Source organism: Phasianus colchicus, chromosome 3, assembly GCF_987193195.1.
Source record: "Phasianus colchicus chromosome 3, bPhaCol1.hap1.1, whole genome shotgun sequence".
Lineage (NCBI taxonomy): Eukaryota > Metazoa > Chordata > Aves > Galliformes > Phasianidae > Phasianus > Phasianus colchicus.
This window is the reverse complement of record NC_143438.1, coordinates 49,006,519-49,020,817: the sequence shown is the minus strand read 5'-3', so window position 1 is coordinate 49,020,817 and position 14,299 is coordinate 49,006,519. Positions and strand designations below refer to the sequence as shown.

The following is a 14,299-nucleotide window of genomic DNA, read 5'->3' as shown; positions in this document are numbered from 1 at the left end:
ACAAAGATCAAATTTCTGCTCCACAAATGGTGACTGCACGGAACTCCAAATGTTCATCTTGTGATACTTTTCTGGCTGATTTCCCCCAAGGTCCTTAAAACCACAAGGTGCTTAAAAACCACAGTGGGAGAGATGCTGACACTGAAGCTCGGAAAAGGCTCTTCATCTGACTGCTGCCCTGGGTTCATTCCTGCATTCTCTTTGCATACCCTGCTTCCTTGTCTTCACAAGTAGTCATTTTTTTTCATTTCTCTGAAAATTGACAACCAGTGAGTTCCCAGTAAGTCACGTATCTTGCTTCTATAAAAATCCAGTGTACCTATTTGCTGGAACACATACCTCTAAGGCAAAAGAAAACACTATATCCATGTTTTAATCCAAACCAAGCCCTGTTAACTCACTACCTGAGCTTCACTTCGTGCAGTGTCATGTTATCATTTTGCTTCCTGATACCATATTACTGAGGGGCTGCACAAATAACGTTGTAAAAATAACCTTTTGTCAGAGGCATCAGATTAGCCTCTCTGTTCTTGGGCAGAACATGCTTAAAGGAACTACATCTTCTAGAAACACATGCTAAATAGCAATAGGTCTTATCTATGAAACAAACACACAATTTGAGGAAGTCCCCAGAACAACAAAACAAAAATCTGGATTATCTTTAGTAATATCAGAATAGCTTAGGTTCCTTCCACAGAGATAATGAGGAAGAAATAATGCTGTTATAACTTTCAAAGCAAGTCACAGAGAAAACTCTCCATGCAATTAACAGAGAAGGCTTGATAGCTTTGTTAATTCATCCAACAAAAATCTGGCATCGTTTAAGGAGTCAGCAGAGCAGCTTTTCAAAACCAGAGAGGCTCTGGGGACTTAAATGAAATCAGTTCTCTGGGAGCAGAGATCAGGGTCAGCTGCAAGTGCGAGCATGCAGAGGAATGACTCCTGGACATTAGCGAGAGATCAATGAAGATTAATGTCTCAACTTTTCACATCTTTCTGAAGCCTCTACCTTCAGGACCCAGTGTTGCAGTAAGCAACAGTAAGCAACAGTGTTGCAGTAAGCAACACTGCAGTAATTCTTCCTCATCCTAAGTGTTTTGCAAGGGCTTGTAAGAGACTTCTCTTCTTTTACGTGATCTTTATTTCTATGCAGCATAAGATTGCTTATGTTGAAAAACAGTAATAAAATGTTACTCGTTGCAGAGAAACTTGTCCATAAAACTGAGAATTTAACTCATTCTCTTGAGGAAAATCAGTGCAAAATAACACAATTTCTTACCATTGTACAAATGAAAAGGATCATCTTAATTTATATTCCTGCTTATAGAAGGTCCTGGCAAACACTTGGTATGAGATTCCTAGGTGATTTCAGTTAATCCTTTTTGAGTTCCCGATTACTAAGATCAACAATAAGCTACTCAAGTTTCTACTAGGAGAGCCATCACCCTTCTTCTCATTCCTACTACAAAAAACTTCACGAATCCCTCAGCAAAGCTCAAGTTGGATACCTGTGACTGAGCCAGCTAAATAAAATATTAAAAAAAAACCTTTTCAGAGTCTAAATTAAAGCAGGTTATTGTTGTTTTGGTGGGCAAAACAAGCTACTGTCCCAAAAGTGCTGGAGGAGCTTCCCCACCTAGGTGCTGCAGTCCTGATGCTGGCCCAGCACAGCCTCTTCCTCAACAAGCCTTCCAAATCCCAAAAGAAACTAGGAAAGCAGGAGATGCCTCTGCTTTGCTTGCTGCAAAACAGGTGAGCCATGCCTTAGGAAATGAGTAGGATGGTTGTTTTGGGATCACCAATGTATAAGCACAGCGAATCACCAACACCAAGATCTTTGGGACGTGGGCCCTTACATGGCACCATGGGCAACAGGCCCCACACAGGGGGAGAGCACAGAGGATCAGCACTTGGAAAAAAAAAAAAAAACCACCACAAAAACCAGTAAGCTTCTCTGTGTTTAAGGTATTTAGATTATCATTGGCACTGAGGAACTGCACAAACCAACGTGCAATAGTAAGAGCTGTTTACAAAATGCAGAGTAGGAAAGACAGTCCTTGCCAAATAGGCTTTTAAGTGAAGAAAACTTCCTTCCTTCTCTTCCTCATTCTCAGTTTTCCTGTGGTTTGTTTTCCAAAAGTGCTTTTTCACAAAATTTTCCAGGGATTCAAGTAGATATTGCAAAGTTAAAATAAATAACAGAAACCCAGTGACTACCTTCACTTTATTTGAGCAGGGAAAATGAAAAGAAATCACAACACCGGCCCAGTTTTTGACAGCATTTGGGGAGTTACCCTGATTTACGTATAGAACTGTGTTCTATATCTGCGCACCATTTCCAGAAAGTGAGCTGGTGAGCAGTGTTAGGAACTATGCTCAAAACAAAGCACATTGCTGCAATTATCCCAGATAGGAGGAAAAAAAAGAAAAGCAGAGATTCTCCTGGAACAGAACCGCATAACCTGTGAATCCAAATTTGTTGTGGGATAGTAAAAAGTTTTATTGAACAGGCAAATAAGAATCAAAACAGGAATTCTTAGCCTTTGTGTTTTATTAGTCAGGCAAGGATTAACAGAATACAAATTAGACAGTGTTACTTTTGGAAGTATAACATTTCTTTAATGAATCAAACATTCTGATTTGACGTGATCTATAAAGCTCCAGGCAGGAGTCCTGCTGGGCACTTGCTCTTTAAATGACAGCAACAGTTGAACACTTGAATCTATGAATAATTCAGGAGCCTATTAAATATTAAATAGATTTATAGATGCATGACAAAGCCTTCTACCTATTGCAAAGGGAATCTGATAATTGTTATTTAGAGATATAAGCCTTTTGTGTTTATATTTTATGCTCAGTGATTCCTGACTGCTCAGATTTATTCCATAAGGAAGGGCAGCTCACAAGATATTAGTAAAAAATACTGTTCTCATCCTTCACTGTAAATAATTTCTACTTATTGTCTCTGTTTACACGATGAAGACAATGACAACTTTGGAAAAGATGTGCTGCCAGCCAGCCCAAAAGTATAGTTTCCACTAACTGGGACTGACAGCTTTAAGGGGTTGAGAGTTTTAGATCCTAATTGCCATTAGTGTTTCTAGAACGGCATCTCAAGACACAATATATAGGGAAAGGAGGTGGAGAAAATCATGGAATGATTGCTATAATGGGCCAGCATCCTTTTCTCTCTCCAGACATATTCAGGTGTCAGATCTTTGTCTTGATATTCTGCCCAACACAGAGTAAAAGTTCAAAACTTAAACCTTAAGTTTTTGGGATTCGTTGCTTATTTTCAATCTGAGCAAACAGGGAACCTCATAAAAATGAGCAATGGTAGCTCTGTAAAATTCACCTATGCAATTAGTTTTAAAATGTCATGTTGTGCTGGGGGTAGGGGGAAGCAATTTTCTTTGTCTTTCATTAAGGCTAATATGTACTTGGTTTTGGTTTCATTCAGCTGGGTAGAAGCAAGGAAAAAAAACTGCCTCTCATACAAAAATTGGCAAGGAATTTGGTAATAATCTTATAGGATGTAAGAAAGTATGCTGCTTTGCTAATGTCTGCTATCCCGATGGCAATTTAGAAGCTCTCATTTCTCCAGTAATTGTTTCTGCTTGCTACAATCACAGCAATGGTTGCTGGCTGATCTGCCAAAGCAACTGACTGCAGGAGTGCAGTCTGAGGCAAACTCATCTAAAATGTTTCTTTTGCCTCATTTTGCATACAACTTTCTTACGCAGTTACAACACTGAAGAAAGACAAAGATACTGGAATTTAGGTAATGAAACCCTTTGGGAATGCCAGGCCTATGGGCTTATTGATCACTATGGCTACATGTGATTTGGGATGATTGTATTGAAAACTTCTTGCTCTCAGCATCATCGAACTCATCAGTGATCCTGCCAGGCTTTGCAGAGACAAAGTTAAATTCAACAGTGATCTATCTTTAGAAACTACATGAAACTCGTCTGCAGCATTTCTGAGAACAATACATTCTTTTTATCTAACGATTTAATGCTTTACTTAAGAAAAATGATCAATTTTCTGTGCTTCAATCCATTTGATTACTCACACTGTATTATTTTCCTTAACTGGAGGCAGGCTTAGTCAGATAAACTGCTATGCTGCTACCAGAGAGCAATATTCAGCAGCTATACTTACAGCAGGGTAACTTTCTAACCCTTAATGAATTCAATGCCACAGAGAATAAACATGAGGTGAACTGGCTGGTTTTATAAGGACACACACTATCTAATGCTCTGGATTTTTCTGTACATTAGCTCATCACCTCTGGTCCCAATGACAGGCAATCATTTTGACCCCAGCTGATAGCTGGATGCAAAACCAGCTGAATCTGCTTGACACTGTCAGCTCCACTCCTTCCCCAGCTCCTTTACTTTCATCTTCTGGACAGGCCTTTAGAGAAACCTGGAACCTCTTAAAAGGCTATTGTAACATCACAAACTAAAATACTACAATAGGTATCATTTCAATGTGTGAATGAAAATGAATGCTTAGTTTTTGCTACTAACAAAAACAAGCCTAAAAAGCCCCTTTTCAAAACATGTTTTTAAATTGTGAGCTATAAGGATGTGTGCCAAAGGAAAAACAATTTAAAGCAACAGAACTATAAAATCAACTAACTGCTAACTTTTTTCCTGGGGGGAGAAAACATGATAACTTTTTTGTTCTCTGTAACATTGCTAGTAATAACACACATAACCTTACCACTCCCCTTTTTGAAAGGGCTCAGGCAATTTAAAATATGAACGAGAACTGGACTGCTGGAGAACTGGACAGAGCATCTCTGCACTGAGTGGGTGCTGGAAGAGCAACAGCACCAGGGTTCAACTCCACTTGCTGTGAGCTGCCACTGCAACCACTCACCATTGACAAAGGAGGTGTGCACCACAGCAGCTCAGGAGTGGCACAAGGCACACCTCTGATAACTGTCATTACATCCCCTTTTCTGCCAGTCTGCAGAACTATCCAGGAATTGATTGTCCTCTCCTTCAAGGGAGAATAAAGGGGATGCTGAGGTAGAACTCCAGTTCCAATACTCATCGCAAAGCAGCTCATCCATCATTTTCAGTGTTGCATTTAATTAAGAAAAGGAACATGAAGAGAAGTATTAGCGTAACATTACGTATGATTCTCTAAATTTCTAAGTACTATTTCTAAGTACTCAACACATCCCTGTGTGGTAACAGTATGCATGTTTCCCAGGTAAGCAGAAAAATCTGCTCAGCAGAAAAAATCCAGATTATGAATAATACTCTTAGCCACGAAGATCTCAAGTACACTGAAACATAGCAACTGCACATGCAAATCTGCAGTACTACTGGCAGTCCTTCAACTGCCTTACCACTAACCTGTGCACCAATGACCATGTATTTCATAAAAACATAATCAAAGCTAAGCATTCAACCTTTATTACTGGTGCTGTTAATAATGCATGTCTCTGCAGACTGGTCGCTAACCATAAAGAGTGTGTGTGTCTACTAATTTAATAAGAGAGGCAATACTCCTGTAACAGTGCAGTCAGTATGGGGCAGTTCTACCATCACGGCCCTTATCTACCATTAAGCAGTGCACAAGGTCTGCCAACTTAGGGCTGTAACACTGAAGGTCTTTGGGGCCAAGGGAGGGCAACAGGCAAGACTTCTGCTTCTTTCAGCTGCTGACAGCTTTCCCTATGTTGCTGTATTCTGGCTATGTCTGCTCTTCCAGCTACTCTGGCAGACTAGATGGGAGTTAAGCTCATTACTTGACTCTTGATCATGCAGACAGGTGAAGATGTGCCTGCCATCACACCACCCAAAAAGATATGGGCAATCTTACAGTACCCAGACCTGAAGAGGAGACATTATGGTCCTGATCTGCGTAAGTATCTATCTCTCAGTGATTTCAGCAGCAGGAATGCATCTCAAAACCTTGATGGATCTTTAATTCTCACTTTCCTCTTGCACAAAACCACTGTAAGCTAGAGCATTAGTTTTCCATCAAAGTACGGACAAAACTGAGGGCACAAAATTCTAGTAATTGCTACTGTTCATGACTTCTTTCTCTCCAGTGTACCACTCTTTGGTTTACACTTGCCTCTCTTCAACAAAAGAGAAAAGTAAAGCAAATAATTTCCCTGGCAAATGGTGTCCTCCCCTCTCAGCCCCAGCATGTGCAACCTGACACGCCTTCTGAAACAGCAGGTAGCAAAATCTGCCATCAATCACTGGCAACCCCTGCTCTGCTCTGCAGTGCACTTCCTTTCAGAATCCTGCTGCAAGCCACACACCAAGTGAACCTGTTGCTGCCTGGCTGCAGGGGAGGGGGATCTGAGAGAGATATTTCAAATTTAGTCCTCCCCAAACACTCATTTGTATTTGCACAGCCATTTAAGAACATAGCTAGAGGAAAGTTCTTGCTATTGTAGAATATGGTGGGTAAGGTCTATAGCACATTTCCTGCATATGGCTGCTAAGGGGTCACGAAGTCTCATCCATCCTGGCCAAGAGCACAGAATTTAGCTATGTTGGCAAGAATTGCCTTTCAGGCAGCTTTTAAAATTGATCTGTTAGTGCAGTTCAGCTGCCAGCCTTGATACAGTGGAACTCTTCTGTGCTGCCTACCAATGTAATGGGGGCTGGCAGTCTCCCCAAACACAGCTGTGCCAGGAGGTCTCCTCGCAGGCCGCAGAGCCTGCAAGTTGGAGGAAAGGTGGAGAAGCAGCAGCCACTCTGCCATATACTCCTGCCACATGGAACATACTCTCCTATATGAACATCCAACCTGTTCTCCTGCTTCCAGGGCTCACTGTTTTAATTGCAGACATGTCCAAAATTCCCTGGAATTATTTGCTTCTTCTCCTCAGCTAGTCAATAAAGTTTACATAAAATAAACCAGTCAGGACAGATGCATCAGCAATCCAGAGAGAAAGCAAAGCTAACGGATGCTGTCACTACAAAAGGATACCAGTGTCCCACTCCTACCACACATCCAAAATGCGTGTAGTAGTAAGCAACTACTGTGTAGCCTGAACAGAGTGGCTACAGTTTGTGACATAGTGCCTCATCTGTTCATAGCACCAGCTGTTCCTGGAAGGAGGTGCCACTTAATTGTTTCTCTCTTCCTCTAATGCTCTGGAAGAAAGTCAGAGAGCATTTTTTTTTTTTTTCATCTTGGCTTTTTAACAAAGGGAATGGGCTGGATTGCTGTGTACTGGCACTTTTTACCTTCTCATCCCAATCCCTTCTTGTTGTGCAAGCATGGTGCAAGACATTACATATTGAAATAATATTTAGGCTTGCAGCTGGATCCATTATGAGTGTAATTTTGAAGGTATAACCAGTCATCAGCGTTTCAAAATATATTCACTTTTCAAAAAAGAGGCAATATCTAGAGGGCAATGACCATAAATGAATGACAACGCACCAAAGAATGAACAAAGCTGCCAATCTGTCAAGAATTTCCCTCATGTGTCATCCCTGCTTAATTAAGGGAAAAACTTTCCTGTAAGACACAGGAAAGCAAGTCAACTTTCCTACAAAGGTAATTCCGTTCCTTTTTGCATTAGAAATTATCTCCCCTTCTTTTGAATTACTGATGCATGAGCAGATGTTGCAAATAGCTCTCTAGAATTAAAAAAATGACTGAAAAATATGAGCCAAGTTCATCTTCTGGGAGCTGAATGAACTTGAAGCAAAGTGACTTGCAAACAAATCAAACAAATATCTCCCCCAAACTTGCTGGGGTCTGCAAGCACTGGGCGAACACTGACTGATGGCAACTCTCAGCTCTCTGGGGAGTGGCCAGGCCTTATCCCTCTGACCCAGAAGCACAGAGCTGCCCTTCTGCAGTCGTGCCCCAGAGCCTTCGAGATGACACTTCCCCCCTCAATCCAGTTTCATCGCAGTTTCATTGCAAGAACAAAAAAGCTTTAGAGAACAGCTTCAATCCAAACAATCTTATCTATCAGAGGTCTATCCAGGGATGTAAGGAAGATCCATGGAAGTTGCATGCAGCACCTAAGAACGTGTGTAGCATTGTTGCCAAAACAATGCCAGCATTGCTACAACTGTCTTTTTACTAGCTGAATGATCTGACTAATTACCACAAGTGCAATTAAAAGGTATTATGTTCAGACTCAGTTATTTCCCAGTAGTACTGGAAATCTAGGTAGAGTAGCACCATATTTATGTGGAAGAATCAGAAAGTTAGGACTGCTTATAAAAGTAAAGTTTTTCTGTCTGCAGTACTTATTTAGTCGAAGATGAGTGAAGTCAGAAGAAACAATAAAGGCTACAGATATGTCAGGAACATAAAATTGAGACAGGGTTGTTTTCTCTAGTTTAATAGACAAAGATACTAGAACACGTATAAATCAAGTAGGAAGTGAGAATTGCAATTTTAACCTGGTAATGTCCCACAGTGCAAACATTTCTAAATGCATTTATCTTTTCTTAGACCAGATATTTAAAAGCATCAGCTTCTGAAATTTTGTTATCTGCGCTCAGTTCTACATGCAGGCCCAGAAAGACTACACAGTACATGTATAAATATACATACCCGACTTGGGTACAGTCTCGATATGGCAGCACTGAAAATATGCTACAGAAGGATCTTCTGCTGCTGATAAGGACTATTCTAAAATATAAAAGAAAATAAAAGAAATCAAAGACTAAAATTTAAAAATCCCACCACAATAAGCAAAGCAACAGATGTTATCGTTCAGGAATTTATAATCACAAAACTTCCATCACCAACAATTTTTCCCTCCTCTTTTTTATCTCATGGTAAGGTATTGCGTAACGACTCATTGCAGAAATGCTGAAGTATGTGCCTTACGCTGCAAACGAGCAGTGGAGTCCCATCCCCTGTGCAGGCTTTCAAAGAACAATGCATTGACCACATCTTGGAATCCAGAACAAATGCTTTTCTAAAAGTCCTAGTGAAAGAGAGTCCACCAGAAGAGCCAAGGAGCTGTTCTGATGATTCATCAACTCACCTGAAACAAAACTAACAAATCCAACAGCACCAGCAATCACCTGGGATACACACAACTCAGTGGTTGATTTAAGACTCAGCATTTATTGGACAAAAAATAAATCCAACTACTAGTCACAACCTTCCTCTGTTAAACTTCAGATTTTCAGCTCTCTGTTCCTGAAATAGAATTTATGGATGAAGGCAAATTCTACTGCTATGATAAGCTTTCACTGTTTCTCTGTGAGTAGTCTTCTCCTGTCCTTCCCTATCATCCTTCTTGGCCTTTGGGCATTATGACTGGATTCAGTGACTGCACAGACAACAGTGTCATCTAAGTGTCATCTAAGTTTCACTTTTACCTTTAAGATTAGTGTCTAGCCCTCAAGACTCACCTGCCTCTGTACAAAGTAATCCCATCATAACCATCCCCATGGTTATGACATTGCACTGACACTCAGGTGTGACTGATCACATCGCCCATTGCCCCTTTCTCCTCCAGCACCACATCTATCTCAGTAACTCACTGTCAGGACTGGATCCTCTTCCTGTAAACATGGCATGCCTTCATTCACTACAGGCAGGTAGCTCAACATTTGGCTATGTCAAAGTGTAATTTATATGCCTGCACAGAGCTTATCTCGGAATCCAGGGCACTCTTACAACAACTATTTTGTGCTTTTAACCAGTTTCCAAATCTCTGCTACATCTGCAAAGCCACCATGTGGTATTAAATTAAATACTTAAAGCAACCTATCTGTTTTACATCTACACTATTTATCCATCAACCTCTGACATATCATCAAGAAACATCAAAACTACCTTGAGGTCAAGACTCAATTTTCATGAAACTAAACAGACTGCCAAAAGCTAAATAATTAAAGTTTTAGGAGGGGAAGCTGAGCAAGAAGTCAAAAGAAATTTGACTGAGATATAAGATACACAATATAAATAAATAAACATTTATGAATAGACCATCTTTCCTCATTAGCTTCAGGACACCGACTGTTGTACAATTGTACAATATGCCAAAAAGGCCCTTTTTCCTCCTAAAACTAGCCAGTGGACTACTGCTTCTCAAATTCCTCTAAGACACAGTGATGGCAATTTCTACAATTCTAATGTTGTTTGTGTTACATTTACCTACGTTTCACCTTCCTGGAAGTTTCCGCTTGCGGCTCAAAGTGTTAGAACTTATTGATGGGTTGGTTGTCAGGGCTGTTTCACTTCCTTCTTTTGATTTTCTCTGTGTTGTCTATCATAGGTCCTTATGAGGTGAGGATTTCACCCAAATTTTTCATCTTTGTCCTACACTGGTCAAAGTTGGATGATGAACCCTAGCAAGCTACTTTGTTCTTTATTGTGTGAAACCTCACACACCTCTAAGCCTTATACCCCTTCTACTGTTTTTAAAGTACCATTTCTTTATGGAATCAGCTTAGTCATAGTTCTTGGAAAAAGCTCAGGCTCCCCAGAGAGATGCTGCGAGCAAATGTCAGCTCTTTGGAAAAATGCAGAATGATCAATCTTCCCTCTCCTGGTTCATCCTATTACACAAATTCTATTTTCTTCTTTAAAAGTATATTTAAAAGCAAAGTAGTATTTACCCTTTAACACAGAGGGTCTCTAATAAGGAACATACAAACAGCATCAGGAAACCATCCTGCAGCAGATGCAGTATGATCTGAATTCTATAATAGCCCTCACTTAAGGTAACAATTTCATATCAAATGAGACAGACTTGTGCTGCAGTGAGTTATAAGCAAGGGGAATAATTTTTCACATTTGAGAAAGACAGTCCACAAGCAAGAAAAGCCCCCCAGACTGGCATATGATTCATTTTGTGCTTGCCACTGCTTATTGCTGAATGGTTGCTACCCACAACAGCTTGCTTGTTCACTGAAAGCCTTGTTTGCTGATGTATGAAACTTGGCACAGATCTCGAGGTTGACATCAGAAAGCATCTTTGAATTCAGAAAACCACAGTACCCAGCAGGCATATTTCCCCCATTCCCTATGGCTGCTCCTGGAACATAGCACTTCCACTAATGTCTCATAACTCCCTTAAAGAAAAATAAACAGGTGCCTTCCATGCCTTCACAGTTGGCACTGTAAACAACAATGGGAATCTACCCATCTAGATCTACCCAGAGAAAGCTTGACACACGCATCAGGAAGAATCAGATCAGAAAGGAAACAAAAAGCATCAGCAGAGCCCCTGGGCTGTATTTTTTTTTCCTCCAGATTTCTTTCCCTTGGGAACCAAACACATTTCATGAAACAGAGGATCCTCACTACATAAGGACTGTCCAGTCAGAGTGGGAGAGGAGCACACGGCCTCTCCTCCAAAACCAGATTACCAGACCTCCCCCTGCATCACTCCCAGAGGAGGCTGCTGCCAATCAGCTTCAGAAGTTGGCCTGGAAGAGAATCAGGGAGGCAGCAGTCAGAAGCTGATCACAGAGGGATGAAACATTATTTGATTTAGAGGCTTCATAATGTTCAGAAACAAGAAAGTTCCGAGGGTGGAACCACAAAGTCCAGAACCTTCTTAGAAAGTATGCTTTGGAGGAGGTGTGATGGAAGCAGGCTGCTCTTTGAGAAAATCAGACCACTGTTTATGAGAGAAGACCATTTTTCTGGATCTCAGCTCTTTGTCTGTGCCTATGATGGTGTACAGCTCCAAATGAGCTCTCTCAGATATCAGAAGCACTTGGAGTCAGAGTGGGTTTATGTGCCTTAACTGCCATTGTGCCACATAGACATGTTTAAAATTACTTCATGCAAAAAAGTTCACTTTTTATTTCTCACATTTTACCAAGAAGTTGTACTAATTACTATGGTTCAAAGAAACCATTATGTTGCAAGAAAGCTCTGACAACATCCAACTGTCTGAGGCTCTAAAAGCTAATCTTCTAATTTTTTTAACAAGGAGTATGCTATGAAACTACAAAAATATAAAAGCACAAGGCTATCCACAGAATCAGTAATTTGCCTGATTTGGGGAACAACGTGATTCCTTCAGTTTCTACCTAGGCTCAATCATGTTGCAGCAAAAGACTCCAAATGTAAACACGATATGCATCATATGTACCACATACATGCTGAATATTTCTTCATATGTGACTGATGATGTTTGAGCAGCAAGACTTTCTGTCCCTGTACATAAAGGTGAATACAGAGGCCATAAATGCCATCGTGGTACCAGAATTCATCAGAATTAAAAGGGCAGCAAAACAAACCTTTCATAGCCTATGGGTTCTGTTTGGTTTTGACACAGAACCATACACTAATGGAAATTTGAGAAAGCAGTGGCATGGGAGTGGGAGAGAAGTATTGTTTTACTGCTACATAGGATGACTCCAGAAATGTTCTTGTCACATTCTTGCCCTGAATTGTTTGTTCAGCTGGCTCATGTTGCTATTTTGGTGGCCTGTTTCTGCTAGATAGGAAATCTTCTGCTTCACAGTTTATGAAAGAGACCACCAATAAACCTGCTGAGTAAAGGCACTAGGTCTCATAGGGTGAAACCACATGCTGGTGGCTACATTTCCTAATCCGTATGATTGGTTAGCTTGCCTTTGTCTTTTAATGGGAAATTTATTTTGTGTTGTTTTACAAGACTGCTTTGATAGTACTGTTAAGGAAATTTAGTCTTCCAGTTCCTTTAATAAACCACATTCTACAAGTCTAAAGAAACTGGTTTAACCACTGCACAAAGCTATCAACAGGAAGCTTTACAAAGAATCACTGATATGCTGTGATCTGTGTAGGTGGTTTTTCTCTGTTCTGAAATACCAGAACCACTGTAAGACCAACAGCCAGTCCTGCCTTTGTGCAGGACTGCTGGAGGCTATCACCAGAGCACTGCTGCTCAGCATGTGCCATCCCCAGAGATAAGAGGGGAAGAGGTCTCAGCACTCGAGGGCAAGGGAACTCACAGGCTGAGAGCCACAAATAAGAGCAGTCAAAGAAGGAAAATAAGCCCTGAGCTACCAACCACACTGCATTTTTCTTTGCCACGAAACTCAGTCACACACCAGAGAAAGAATAACTAGAAGCGCTAGTTATTTTGAAGCCCAGCTATCAAATCAGAAGATACATATTAGTGTAGATGCTTTCAAAGCTGACTTCCTCAAGTCAAGCCACATGAAAGGGCACTGTGCAGTGACAGAAGGGTCACAGGTTTTGGGGAAAGCTCCAAAAGCCTGACTCCAGCCGGGCTGAGCCTTCCTGCACACCTACATGAACTGCCTGGGAAAAGATCCTGGGCAAGGCAAGGAGAGCGAGTTCCTATCCATTGCAATACCTGCGCTCCCCTGTGTCACAGGCAACTGTGGAGGTCTAAAGGTACTCAGAACCTCTGATTCTAGGTTGAATAGATAAAGCACATCCACCTGACTTTTCAGGGGCCCTTTTCATACAGAATGATTTAACTCCAGTGACTGCAACAGCATCCAGACCCCTTGCAAGGTACGTGCTCAGATTACTTATGGCTAGAGATAGCTGGCCCTAAAGGACACAAAGTGTTGACTTTATGTTTTATTTTTAGTTAATATCATTGTGACTCTTTGTCCATAGGATAAAAGCATTTCTAAATTGCCTCTCTTTTCTTACTGTATCTGTGTTCTAGATAAAGGGATCTTTATTATGATTATGGAAATATTCTGGAAAGTTGTGGCTGTTGATAAAGATAAGAAGTCAGTTGAATAACAAAAGCTTACGCACTGTTTTCTTAGCAAGAAAAATATTCTGTTTTATTATCAGATGCAATGACTGATATGTAAGCTAAGCCAAAATGCTGCACATATCCTGCACATATATATTTGCAACAGATGGAGAAAATGAGTGATTTTGTAGATTGTTTACAAACTATTTATTCTTTCTTTTACAGGTAATGTTTCTATGAAGTTTATGCATGTATTTTATATGCATATCAAATTACTCCTTCTTTGATGAATTTGCATAACACTTCTGAACAAGTGGGGTTTTTTTGCTGTAAGAAATTCCCAGAGCATGCATATATTAATGCACAAACCAGGGTAAAACTGGAGAGCTGCTTTTTAGAGTTGGATTCTACATGTATTTGTTGTTTAGATAATAATCAGCTGCTAAGTCAATAGTTCTGCATGCATCTGTCTGCAACAAAAACTATTTCAAAAAATCTATCACTTCCTAGAGCCACATTCTGTGGTATTTATGTTGATAGCTACCTTTCACTGTATTCAAGTGCATATGTGAGAATAAATACAAGGAATTCTTGCTTCAGCCAAGATAAACTTCCCGAAATTTGAATCATATAAGCTGTGGCTTGATG

At 40.5% G+C, this 14,299-nt stretch overlaps 1 protein-coding gene across 2 annotated transcripts in view; it reads right to left on the bottom strand.

Annotated features, from left to right (window-relative positions):
• The window catches only part of CABLES1 (Cdk5 and Abl enzyme substrate 1), a 67,687-nt gene that overhangs the window by 18,790 nt on the left and 34,598 nt on the right, over positions 1–14,299 (bottom strand). For both annotated transcript variants that reach the window (XM_031612955.2, XM_090137461.1), the window contains exon 4: positions 8,566–8,643. In XM_031612955.2, coding sequence (XP_031468815.1) covers positions 8,566–8,643 — 78 coding nt within the window. The remainder of the gene's footprint in view (positions 1–8,565; positions 8,644–14,299) is intronic.